This window comes from Miscanthus floridulus, chromosome 18, assembly GCF_019320115.1.
Source record: "Miscanthus floridulus cultivar M001 chromosome 18, ASM1932011v1, whole genome shotgun sequence".
Lineage (NCBI taxonomy): Eukaryota > Viridiplantae > Streptophyta > Magnoliopsida > Poales > Poaceae > Miscanthus > Miscanthus floridulus.
In genome coordinates this window covers 87,758,501-87,771,655 of record NC_089597.1, presented here as the reverse complement: position 1 = coordinate 87,771,655, position 13,155 = coordinate 87,758,501, and the positions used below count along the sequence as shown (strand labels likewise).

Sequence of the window (13,155 nt, the reverse complement as noted above, 5' to 3'; positions counted from 1 at the left end):
CAGCCGCCCCTACAAACAAGTATTTATAGGGGCGGTTCAATCTAGAACCGCCCCTACAGTACGTTTTTCTGCAAAAAAAATCAAATTTACAATTCAAAATCGTGTTGCCGAACGTCCCACGACCAACGTTCCGAACCGCGTTCGCGTTGCCGAACGTGCCGCGACCAGCGTTCCGAACCACGTTCACGTTGCCGAACGCCCCGCGACCAGCGTTCGCGTTGCTGAACGCCCCGCGACTGCGACTACAAGCACAAGAGTATTCTATAAACTACAATTACTAGTCCAATTCATAAGAATATATACAATCCATCATTAAATATATAAATTCCATACACATTGTTATCAACGTCCTAGAGCTAGCCTTTCAGTCTCACGAAGGTGTTGGTACTGAGGATTTGTACCTAACTCAGACTCTCGGTCATGGTAGACGCCTCTGACGTGTACAATCTGGTCCAATATAAAGTTGCAAAGGTCGCCGACGAGCTCTAAGAGTTGGTCATCCTTGTATGGGTCTCTTTTCATTCATTTCTCTTCTCTCCACTACAAGAGAACAAGTTTTGGTTTAGTATTTCATACCATTTACGAAGTTTTTATACTACGGGTAAAGAGGTTCAAACTTACCTTTAAGGAGTGTTTCCTGTAGGCACCGGTGTTACTCATTACAGAACATATATAGTATCCATAATATACACTCCTAGGCTTCTGTTTGGGGCACTGTGTGTTTTGCATATGAAAATGTTAAGTAATGCTTTTGACAGTCATGTAATGGAGTATTGAAGAAGTAAGTTACACTTACCGTACATAGTATTTTTATAGCCAGCTTTTCCTTCCTTGCTGGATCATGCCTTCCATGATGATTAGTGACATAGAACCTAAATGCCATGTTCGAATTATTTTAGCAAATACAACTTGTTAGTATCCAAAAGTGAATGTTACAAGTATATATATAAACATATAAGCTAATGAGGATTGTCGATATGTATATGTCTTGAGAATCGATATAAAGTCTTTGTATGTCACCGTGTCCTTATCTAATGAATCAAAGACCCATGCCATTCTCCTCCTGACATCGACGGCTATACAAATCTAGTGGTTGCTACATGGATTTAATCATAGAACTAGATAAGCTCTTTTGCATCGAATAAAATATATCGAATAAAGCTTTAAGTATAGAGTTGAGCTTACTCGAAGTTGTATAGTAGCCATATAGTAGAGTGTTGTTGGAGATTTTTGAAAGCCAGGGCAATATATGTCGTAACCTTAAGGGACTCTTCCCTTAGTTTTGCCGTACGGATATGCTCTTTCTCTCTAAGAGTCTTTGCAACAGCTAGCTCTTTGGCATCAAGTGTCCACCGTTTAGGGTAATTGAAATTTGTTTGGGCTATAGCTTGAGGGTCCACATACCCGACTTTCACACTTGGCATTTGTTTGACAATATGCACTTGCATTCTACAAATCACGACGTGGGTTAGTTACAACAAAATTCAAAGATTACATTCATATCATATCGAGAGAACAAGGACTTATAGGCACCATGTGTGAATTAGATTCATCTCCATTTCTCCCAGGTGAAAGCATGTTTGCATGTCATTGAAGTCAAAGATAATTTTCCCGGCTAGCCTTTCAAATGTGCCGGTGGGAAAGCATGCTTGTATGATATTTATGCTCGTTGGGAGAACACGCAAGTACCAATCATGGAACCTTCTTATTCCAAGTGGTAGGCGCTGGATGTCCTAGTTTGGTAGGAAGGGCTTGCCTCTTTCATATGTTTTCGGGCAATCCTTTGACTATTTGATGGCATCAATATTTGGATACTGCTTTGCAATTTGGTAGAGTTTGCTAGTGACGGCCTCCTCAAAACCCTGGCTTTTTTAACTTGGTTCTCAGGCTTGAACTGGTCATGGGAAAACCACTTGGACATCGACGAGACGTCTTTGATCGAAACATAAACTGGCCTTATGGTGATTGAATGCTTCTTTTGAAGTTTCCATTCAGGCACGTCCTCATCTTCTTGTGCTGCAGCTTCTTCAGGAGGCACTTGTTGTTCATGTATCGACTGTGCTTGTTGAGAAGACTATGGTATCTCATGATGCACTTGCTCGGTACGAGCTGGAGAAGGTTGTGGCATCTCATCAGGCACATGCTTGCTAGGAGGCGGGGAAGAATGTGGCATCTTAGGAATGTGGGGGTCACGAGATGGTAAAAATATCTCTCCGACCTCAACAACTCGCTCCAAATTTGGGAGAGGGGGAGGCGGCGAAGAAGTAGTGAATATAATGTCCCATTTGTGCCAGAGGATGAACTGCCCCATAACATCTCCGAGTAACACAAGCCCCTCAGGAGTTGCATAGTCTATCCTCCAATGCATGAACTCGGGCTTCACTGTATGCACCTTGATCCTAGTGTAGTTCAGCGGTATCTTATTATTATGGTGTAAACCACCGGGAGGATGTGCCACACCCGTTGCCACCTCCATCATAGTGTTCTGCCGACCGCTGAGAAACATCAAATTTGAATTTTAAAACTTCGACTACAATTTTATGACATTAAATGAAATAAAATGAAAAATGTTGTAAACATAAAATTTGTATAACTCATTGACATGTACAACTTTTATTTTAGTCATCTTGTCATGTGACTTTGTTTGAACGATTCAAAATTTGAAATTCGAACAATTTCAACTTGAAACAATATTTTGAAAGAGTAAATGATTTCAGATGAAAAACTCATGAATACCAAAGTTGTAGAACTCATCAATATGTACAACTTTTATTTTGATCATATTTTCATTTGATCAAATTTGAACAGTTGAAATTTTAAATTTCACTAAATGGCAACTTCAAACAAGATTTTGAAACCTTAAATGATTTCAACAATAAAAGTCGTGAACATAAAAGTTGTTGAACTCCTCACTGTCTATAACTTTTATTTTGGTCACTTCTTTATGTGACAAAGTATTAGTAAACATTGTTCATAAATTCACATATGACTCATAGTTTCATGAACTATACGAGAAACATGTTGATTTGTGAACAATGTTTACTATCACTTTGTCAGATGAAAAAATGATCAAAATAAAAGTTGTAGATCTTGATGAGTTATACAACTTTGGTATTCATCACTTTTTCAGTTGAAATCATTTAATGGTTGAAAATCTCGTTCGAACTTGTTATTTTTTTAAATTTGAAAATTTGAAGTGCTCAAACTTTGTCAAATGAAAAGAATGACCAAATCAACACACTAACTTGATAGGGCAAGATTTTAGAAAATTTTAGGAAAAAAATTATCACATTTGGAGTTAGTATGAGGGAGAAAGACTAGTTATAAATTTTACCCAGAGATTAAAAAGAAAAATCACAACTATTCATGATGATCAATGATGAACAAGTGTGATTTCTCTTTTTAATCTGTAGCTGAAACTTGTAACTAGTTTTTCTCCCTCATACTAACTCTAAATGTGATGGTTTTTTCCCTAAAATTTTCTAAAATCATGCTCTATCATTTCAGTCTAGTCATCTATCTTTGTCACTAATTTTGAACAATTCAAATTTTAAATTTCAGAAAATAACAGCTTCAAACCTGATTTTCAAACACTAAATGATTTCAGCTGTAAAGGTGATGAATATAAGAGTTGTATAACTCATCAAGATCTCATACTCTTATTTTGGTCATTTCTTCATTTCATAAAGTGCAAAGTGATTTCATAAAGTTTTAGTAGTAATAGAGTGGATGTTCAAATAGAGTCATCTGGATGTTGCAAAGGGTAGTCTCACACAATGCATAAAATGTAGTCTCACACGCATACAAAAATATGTAGTCTTACACATGTATATAAATATATAGTCTCACACGCATGCATAAATAAAGTCTTACAAACACACACTTACACAAATACTCCACGTTCAACAACTAGCTAGCCTGCTGTAACGACTTTCCCCTTGACACCTTTTCGTTCCCATGGCATTATGTCTTTGGGGAGGTTCTTTTCCACAACACTGATCTTCTTAGGAAAGTCTGTGAATAACGGTATCTCATCGTAGTTATTGTAAGCTTCAATATCGTCCACGCCATCAACTCTAATAATGTGTTGTTTTCCGGAGGCAACCATGTGCTTTGTCTTCTTCAGGGGGAGGTTACTTTATGGGTCAGACATATAGAAAACTTGTGCGACACGTGAAGTGAGCACCCAAGGGTCATCTTGGTAGCCTAGATTCTCGAGGTTCAGGACTCTCAATCCAATCTCATTCAGTTAGTGTTGTTTGATCCAGCGACATCGAAACAAGGCCACCGTTATATCCCTTCCATAGTCAAGTTCCTATATCTCTTCAATGATGCCAAAGTATTGGATCTTTTGCCCTAATCCATCAAGAGCCTCTATTCGAACGCTACTGTTTTGGTTCACATATTTACTATCCTTTGTGTGGGTATAGTACGTATACCCATTGATGTCATAAGCATTCCAAGATGTCACTTGTCTCGATGGCCCCTTCATCAACCTACTGATGGTAATAGAGTCTATGGTTTCTCCAGGCGATATGTTTTGGTCCTTCAACCATGTGGTTAGTCATTGCTTGTGTTGTTTCATGACCCAATCATCCAAACGGCTATTTCTCTCCGCCATAATGATAGCCAAGTGTTCATCAATATACGGTTGCATCAGTTGTGTACTCTACAAGACACTATAATGCGTCCAACTTACCTCTTTGTAATTATGGTCGATGAACACTTTTCTACCACTGGTGCCGTTCCCAGCTAGCCTACTCTTGTGACGAGAATCGAGTTTACCAATCCCTTTCTATATTTTTAGATACTCTTGACAGCACTCGACGACTTCTTCACTATTGTAACCATCTATCATGGAGCCCTCTAGGTATGCTCGATTATGCACGTATCGCCTTAGAACCGACATGAATCACTCGTAGGGCCATATTTCATGCAAGTAGCAAGGGCCAAGCGCCTGTATTTGATGAACCATGTGAATCATGAGATGTGGCATTATATCAAAAAAGCAGGAGATAAACACATCTTCAGTTGGTTTTGTGTCTTCACCGCAAATTCATGTAGGTCACTCAGCTCTTCCTTGCCAATCATCTTCTGTGAGATCTTCAAAAAGAAGTAGCACATGCGGGTGATGGCCATTTTCAAGAACTCTGGCTTTATAGCCCTGATTACAATAGGTAGAAACACTGTCAGCATCATATGGCAATCATGAGCCTTGCAGTGTGTTATTGACAAGTCCTTCATCGACACTAGCTTCTTCACATTTACTGAAAACTCAGTCGGGACTTTGATCCCCACTAGGAAAGTGCATATAGCTCTCTTCTCGTATGTTGTTAGGTTGTAGCACGCCGCGGGCAGAGTGTATTTTCCATTAGCCTCAGGTACCAGGTGAAGCTGTGGCATCACGTTTAGCTGCACCATGCCTTTCCGTGCTTTCAGACCATTCTTTGACTTGCCTGTGTCCATCAAGGTAGCAATGAGACTCTCAAAGGCATTCTTCTGCACGTGCATAGCATCAATAGCATGGGGGACCTCTAAGTCTGTCCAATAAGACAGATACTGAAAGAAGATCGATTGTTTCTTGAAAGGTATGCCTTCGACAGGAGGTGTGCTTCTATCTCTGTTCGTCCCATCCAGATTCTTCTTTTCATAGATGACACGTATGTTTTCACCATTCTGTACACGTGTTCTCCGTTATGACGTCTCTCCAGAGGGGGTTCAATCTCCAGGGCATTATCATAAAATCTAAAGAACAATTTGTTGCGGTACTTGTGACTTATCTTTAAGAAGCGTCGGTTTCTTAGATAAACTATCTTCTTGGATGCATCCAGGTATACCCATGTAGTACCATCCAAGCAAACCAAGCATCCCGTCTTCCTTTTGATCTGTCCAGACAAAGCAAATAGCACGGGGTAATCATTGGTAGTAACAAATATTATTGCTCTACATATAAAGTCCTCCTTTCGGAACGCATCGTACATCTGCTCTCCATGCCTCCATAGCCTCTTCATTTCTTGCATCAAGGGCTCGAGGAACACGTCTATATCAATGCCTGGTTGTTTAGGGCCAGAAATAAAAATAGTGAGGAGAATGTACTTTCTCTTCTGACACAACCATATTGGGATGTTGTACATGGTCAAGATCACTGGCCATGTGCTGTGATCGCTCATCCTCTCATTGAAGGGATTCATTCCATCGGTGCTCAAGCCAAACCATACATTCCTTGGGTTATCGCTGAATTCTTTGTGCTTCTCATCAAACCTTTGCCACTGACTACAATTAGCCGGGTGTGCAATCATATCATCATCCACCTTGCGCTCATCATCCCACCATGTCATGAGTGCGGCTTCTTTAGGGTTTAGGAAGATACGTCTCAAGCGGTCGGTCACTAGCAGGTACCACATTACCAGGGCAGAAATTCTTCTCTACTTTGCATCGTTGCCTAATGGAGTGTCCTTTGGGGGCTGAGATTCTTGTACCACCTTTTTTGTACCCTTTTTATTCCTCTTTTTCCCCGTGGAGGGTTCGTCCCCACCGTAAAGGTCATTGTTCTTGTACCGGCTGGCCCCACACTGGGGACATTTATCCAGTGACTTGAACGTTTCGCCACGAAAAAATATACAGTGGTTGGGGCATGCATGGATTTTTTCAACCCCCATTGTCAATGGACTTATGACCTTCTTCGCTTGGTATGTGTTGGTGGGAACTGAGTTTGGTTGTGGCAGCACCCATGATAGGAGATGCAATAGATCTTTGAAACTACAGTCTCACCAGCCGTACTTAGCCTTCAAGATGAGCAGCTCAAGCACGAAACGTATCAATGTCCAATGTGTCGAACAATCCTTTTCAACACCATAAACAGTCTCCTTCGATGCTTTTGTCACCCTTTTCAAATTTTCTAGACCTTTCAGGCTATTTAGTAAAATCTCTGGTCCAAGGGCTCGAATCATGTCCTCCAAATCATCTTCATCCCCGACACGTGCTCCACCATCATTATTGGCACCACCTTCGTCGTTATCATCTCAACCACCAGCATCACCACCTTGTTCATTACCAAACTCGAAATACATTCGTGCATCAAGCTCTGCTAAATATTGGGATAGGGATTCTATGGTTTCGTCATCGTATTCCTCCTCATCCTCATCGTTAACAGTAACCATTTCACCATGATGAATCCACACTGTGTAGTCCTCAACAAATCCTCGTATAATCAAATATGATCTGATGATAGTCACATCTGTCCATACCATACGGTTCTTGTAATCTTTACAGGGACAAATAATTGTATCATTATTCTCTTTCAATGTCGTTGCATGCTTCTTTGCGGCTTCAATAAATTTATCCACCTCGTCACGGAAACCTGCCTTAAACCTTAACGAACCATACATCCAAGAGTTCTTGTACTCCATCTTTTACAACAACAACAAAATAAACATTAAAGGACTACTTATTCAGATATATATAAAAATGAATCAAAGTAATAATTATTTGAGAATAATTGTATATATTTCAGATATATAAGAATATAAATCTAATATAATTACATGAAGCATATAAACACACCATGGTAGAGGAAAATTAATTAATAGCCCATTTATCCATAAATAATTAAAATACATATTTATTGATTAAAATAAATAATTTCAAAGACAACAATTAGCAATAATTATACTTTACCCAATATCTTTCATACAAACCCTAGTCCAATTTCATCAAACATAAATTTATAAAAACAAAATTAATAAAAAATCCAAACCCTAGATCTAAATCCACATGCACATGAAACATCCATAAAACTAACTAATTATTCATTAAAATCAAGAAATATGGACCAAATAAGGGTATGATCTTGTTCCCCTCCCTAATTTACCCTAGTATATTTAAAACTTGGGTCTAATATGCTTCATAAGTAGCTCAAGCACCATAGTAGAGAGAGAAAAACAAAACTCTAATTACTCACTAACCAACCATTAAAACTTAAAAAAAGTATGGAATAGCATTTTCTTACATTCTACAACCTCTCCACCAAAGGATTTGAGACCAAAACCTTCCCCCTTAGTAGAGCAATTTTTAGAAGGTGCCCAAGGCCTCCCCACTTTTCTTTCACGGGTTGGAGTGAATGACCCGAGAAGAAAGAAGGTGCTGCATCTGTTTTATATGGGAGGTATTTGTAGGGGCAGCTGGTGATTGAGCCGCCCCTACAAATCGGAGCTATAAATACGGGGCTATTTGTAGGGGCGGCTCAATCACCAGCCGCCCCTACAAATAGCATTTCCAGGGCGGTTGATGATTGAGCCGCCCCTACAAATCAAACCTCATTTGTAGGGGCGACTCGTATCACCAGCCGTCCCTGCTGTTCCATTTCTAAGGCGGCTGGTGTCTGAGCACCCGAGCACGTCACTGTAGAGACGGTTCCATCACCAGCCGCCTCTAAAAAAAATTGAACCGTTGTTAAAAATCGTTTTTTACGTAGTGTGTGAGTTGAGGTGGTATATATTGAGTTGCTAATTAGGTCATTTTTCGACCAAGATGCTGTTAGCTATGTCACGTCGTAGTTGACGTGTTGGGTCGTTTCCAAGTAGTATAGCGGAGTTGTTAGTGTGCCCGGTAGTTGTGCTGAAGTTGAATTGTAGGGAGGAGTTGCACACTTCCTAGTTGTATGATTTTTTGGCTCGTTTTCACAAAAAAAAAAAACTAGACTACTTCTTTGTCTCTTCGTCTAATAAAAAAACTTTTGCCGTTCTTAAGAAAGAAGCTAATAGATCATGAGATCCAAATAAGCTTTAGGCCGCAGAAAAAAAAAACTGCTCAGATTACCTGTGTCACGCCGAGATGGTTCTGACAACTTCTATTCCGAGAATTGCCAAAATGCTAGTTTCGCCGACTTTTTTCTTATATTGTTTCACTGAATTTATAGTTTATTTTAGGGGAGAGAGAACAAGAGCTTATGGGTCTGGTTAGTAGTACCTGTCCTTTCCTCTCCTCATTTCTTCCTTCTCATTTTTTCTTTCATAAAAATGGAGAAAGGGCTCCATTGTCGGGACTCAGGAGGCGGTAGAGGATGCTAGGGCCCCGACGGGCGACGGCTCCACCGCTGAATCCACCTTGAGTACGGTAACTCAAACGCTTTATGGGCTGTGTTTGGGGGCCTCGCCCAAAGGCCTGATCGGGTTTTGCCGATGGCAACAATTAACAATGACTGGCTTTGATCTGTTTGGTCCCGTTCGTGTTCGTGTGCCTTTAAACGATACGTTTCTTTTTTTTCATCTAAAACAGTATTTTTCTCTCATAAATTTCTCCAAATTCATTTAGATTCTCTCAGATTTCTCCAAAATTCTTTCGGGGCTTTTGTGCCTAAACTATGTAAGCGCCTAAGTCTGGTTGCTCACACAATGTGCCTAAACTACTTTGGACGCGAAACAAGCAGCTAAGGCTGACGTTTTTCTGCGGCGGTTAGCATTAGTTTCAAACGATGGAACCAGATCGATGGAGGCACGCAGAATGTCAGCAACACCACAAGGATGTTAAACCAAACAGTGGGTTCAGGCACACAAACAGCAGTAGCAGGTTTATTAAAACGACAGTAGGACGACACACCGTTACCATAGCATACTAACAGCACTGCAGACGTACGTGTAGCACAGTGGCAAAGCTCCGGTGGTGGGAACTAGCCGGCCGGGCTTGAACCCCGCAGTGGCAAAGCTCCGGTGTAGCCGGCCGGGCTTGGAACCCCGCTTCTGCACCGCTTGCTCTGTGCTACCAAATAATTTCCAAACGTTGTCTCTCACGCGTGATGCTATAATAGGATGGTAACGTACCTATCCACTACGAAATCAGTGGATTTCGGTGATCTCATGAAGAACGCGATCGATCTCACGAAGGACGCGGTCTTCAGATATGAGTGTAGCTATAGATTTGTTTATACACAAATGATGTGAGTACCATGCATATGTTGAGTGTGCATATGTTGAGTGGACGTGCATGTGTACGAAAAAGTGCTCCAGCCGTAGCCGAGAGGGAAAAAAAGCATACAGGCAGCACCGACTATTGTTGCGGTATCTTTTGAAGGAGGCAAGGCAGCGCCAGAGACAACCTATACCGGTTGGGTAGTGGTGATGGCAGAGACGACATCTACTGGTTCGCCGCCTCCACAAGGGCAGTCTTGTCCTGGTGGATGAAGAAGGCGTAGAAGCCGCCGGCGATGGTGGCGAACGCCATCGCCCACACGAGGAGCGCCACCGGCGCCGGCATGATGGCCGCCACCTTCTGGGAGAACATGACGGTGAGCAGCGTGGTCAGCGCCCAGACGCAGGCCTTGAGCCACCCGCGGCGAGGCGAGTCCCGCGGCGTCATCTCGAACAGGCGGAGGCAGAGAAAGAGCAGCACCAGGTCCACGTACGACCCCGCCACGAACGCTATCGACCCGAGGTCGCGGTCGGAGCGGTAGATGGCCATGCCCGAGTTGAAGGTCAGGAACCCGAACCCGAGCGCTGTCAGCCATGAGAATCCGCCGCCGTCTCCTCCTTCGTTGTTCATACTCCTATTATTTCGGTTTCTCGATTCTTCATCGTCCAAAAGCGGAAGCTTCTTTGGGGACACCGAAGACATAATAACGTGGCACCGCCAGAATGTAATATCTGCACACGTTCAAGCCTTCTTCAGTAACACAGGGGATATGAACTGGAGCTGGTCTTGTTGAATCCTCAAGTCCTTGAAGATGCCATGAATACTATACGTAGAAATTTAAGAATTGAGTTACAGAGATTAAAAAAAAAATAACGAACTAGATTTCGAAGAAGAATTTCTATCTACATATGAAAAATGATTTTCTATATATATAAAGGCAATAATAATAAACCATTTCAACGAAAAGAAATCATTGACGAGATGTAGAGTCATGGATGCAGCAAGGCTCTCCTATATGCATGCATCTCCTCTAATGGGTTTAGATGCATGAAATTATTATGCTTTGTATATAAACAATTATATTCCAAGGCATGCAGATCGAAACAAGGCCTTCACGGCAAGGTGGGCCGAACTCTGTCTCTCTCTCTGTTGTCGTTTCGGCCTGACCGTTTTAAGGCCGGCCTCTTAGGCTATCCCAGAATGGAAGGCTATAGTATAGCTAGGAAGAAACACGGTCCGGGCCGGGCGTGATGGTAGAGTATTTGTTGGGTCCGTCTGGCGCTCTGGCTTGAGAGGGCACGCGCTGGTTTGACAGAGCCTGCTTCGCTTAGCTCCAGAGACCACCGGGAGGAGTCGTGCCAGCTTCGCACTAATAAAAGGCACAAGCCACGGGCTAAGGCTTCAAAATGGGACGATGAAAGCGGCACCAGCGTCAGGGAAAGCGAACAGCGTCCTCGTCAAGGCAAGGAGAGGGAGGTACCATCTAAAGCACGCACCGTGAGCGACGCCGCTAATGTCTTGCTCGGCCGCGCCATCGGCTAATGTCCTCGAGGCTCGAGTGCCTTCGCCGCCAACTTGCTAGGACGAGCAGGTGTCAGACCTCGTCGAGAGGAGCGCACCTCCACCCCACCGTCCCACTACCTCACCGTCTAACTTACCTGCCTCGTCATTAATTGCTTCTCCAAATGTACTGTATTTATTAGCTCAAGTTTTTATATGTTAGCTCCAGCCGATCCAAACAGTGGAGTCGATGACGATGATGCATCGCTCTCAAGTCTCAAGTCTCAACAGGACATGGACAACCATGCTCGGCTCGTGCATATGCCGAGGTCGTGCTTAACAAATCTTATCTTTAATTTGCGATTGTGTAACCATGGGTGTGGCAGCACCGCAGGTCCGCAGTTAGAGCTAAATATATGCATGTCAAATAACGACCGTTATTTGTTCTTCTTTCGTTCTTGCATCCTAGGAGCTAGGAGCATGGAGGAAAACAGCATGCATGCATCAACACCAAATATCTACCTAGCCGCCTCTGTATAACACCTTTTCCGCGCACCATTTTGTAGGCCAAGGCCGAAGGGTTATACCGATCTGAAATTTTCTCAGGATCTAAAAGATTGAAACTAGTATATCACAGATCAACTTCGCTCGATCATATTTGACTTATAAGCCATAGACAGTATTTTTCTCTCGTACCGTACCAATCGACGGCACTTTAAGGCATAGATTATAAGCCAAAACAGCCAAACGGACCAATACTTGCTACAGTACAGGGTCTGGGCAGAATCAGAATAGAGAGAAGCAACAACGAGAGAGAAAGCAAACAAGAAAGGAGATTGGGAGGAGATACTGCCGATGATGGGGGGCGGTGGGGCGTTACCTTATGTACTCCCGATGGGGAGGGAGCGAACCTTGGCTCTGGTTCCCGGTGGCACTCCAGGACCGCGTTATATAAGAGGCCTCCTTTCACAACGTCGCACTCTCCTTTTATAACGTTAGCCTCCTTCTTTCTCTATGTAACCGACACCTTCCCCTCCACCTGTAAAAAGAGAAGTAGAACGTCTCACGAGGGCGGACGAATAGAGAGAGCGAACACAAAGCACAATGAACACACAACTGAACAAGCCCAGCAACACTCTATTCCATTCGTTTTTTTGTCAGAGACCTGGAAACTTCTTCCTCTCTTGCCCGTGCTACAAGCTTTAAGTGTTTGGTAACACGAGCAGCAGTAAACTAGATGTAGGAATGTTCCGCCCGAACCAATATAAACTCTTGAGTCTTCCGAGCACACCATCTGAGCCAGACGCGTAATCTAATAATTTACTAGTTGATTAGTCGAAACACCGACAATACTTTTTCAGCGAACAAATAATATTTTTTCTCTCACAATAAATCAGCTAATAAGTACTTTCAACCCTGTCTTGTCTTATCAGGCAAGCAAATAGAACGTTGATCGTTTATTCCGGATGAGTCGACTCCGAAACGTGAATCAATTTATTTCTCTCTTCTCCGTGAGTCGTCTGCTCTAGTGGTTGAGTCGACTCATTCAGCCTCCATGTCACGCGATGAGTCGCTTTTTTCTCCCTGGAGAAGCCCTAAGAAAACGACCGGCGCAACCGCTATGAACGTGCGCTGCAAACTCAGAAATGTATTCTTAAAGCTTATAAACGTAAGTTACATTTCTTGACAAATTTAATAGTCGCTTGTACATTTAACTCAATAAAAAATACCTTTTTATCTGTCCTATAC

At 42.3% G+C, this 13,155-nt stretch overlaps 1 protein-coding gene and 1 long non-coding RNA gene across 3 annotated transcripts; both read right to left on the bottom strand.

Annotated features, from left to right (window-relative positions):
• Positions 1 to 311: 311 nt before the first annotated feature.
• On the bottom strand, positions 312 to 3,102 carry LOC136519961 (uncharacterized). The gene is made up of 4 exons (XR_010775085.1): positions 1,186 to 3,102; positions 797 to 872; positions 622 to 714; positions 312 to 540 (listed from the first exon to the last, which is right to left on the bottom strand). It is a non-coding gene; the product is annotated as an uncharacterized lncRNA (long non-coding RNA).
• A 6,443-nt stretch (positions 3,103 to 9,545) lies between these two features.
• LOC136519960 (uncharacterized) lies at positions 9,546 to 12,441 on the bottom strand. Of its 2 annotated transcripts, none has more exons than XM_066513361.1 (2): positions 12,287 to 12,441; positions 9,546 to 10,637 (listed from the first exon to the last, which is right to left on the bottom strand). In XM_066513361.1, exon 2 carries the CDS (start codon positions 10,606 to 10,608, stop codon positions 10,132 to 10,134), a length of 477 nt encoding a protein of 158 aa, XP_066369458.1. In that variant the 5' UTR covers positions 10,609 to 10,637; positions 12,287 to 12,441; the 3' UTR covers positions 9,546 to 10,131. The 2 variants fall into 2 exon arrangements, with proteins under 2 accessions (XP_066369458.1, XP_066369457.1); XM_066513360.1 differs by having other exon boundaries at positions 9,546 to 10,729; positions 12,287 to 12,440.
• Between the last annotated feature and the right edge of the window lie 714 nt (positions 12,442 to 13,155).

Excerpts from the sequence above, each read along its gene's own strand:
- LOC136519960 (XM_066513361.1), bottom strand. The coding sequence starts at position 10,608 with ATGTCTTCGGTGTCCCCAAAGAAGCTTCCGCTTTTGGACGATGAAGAA.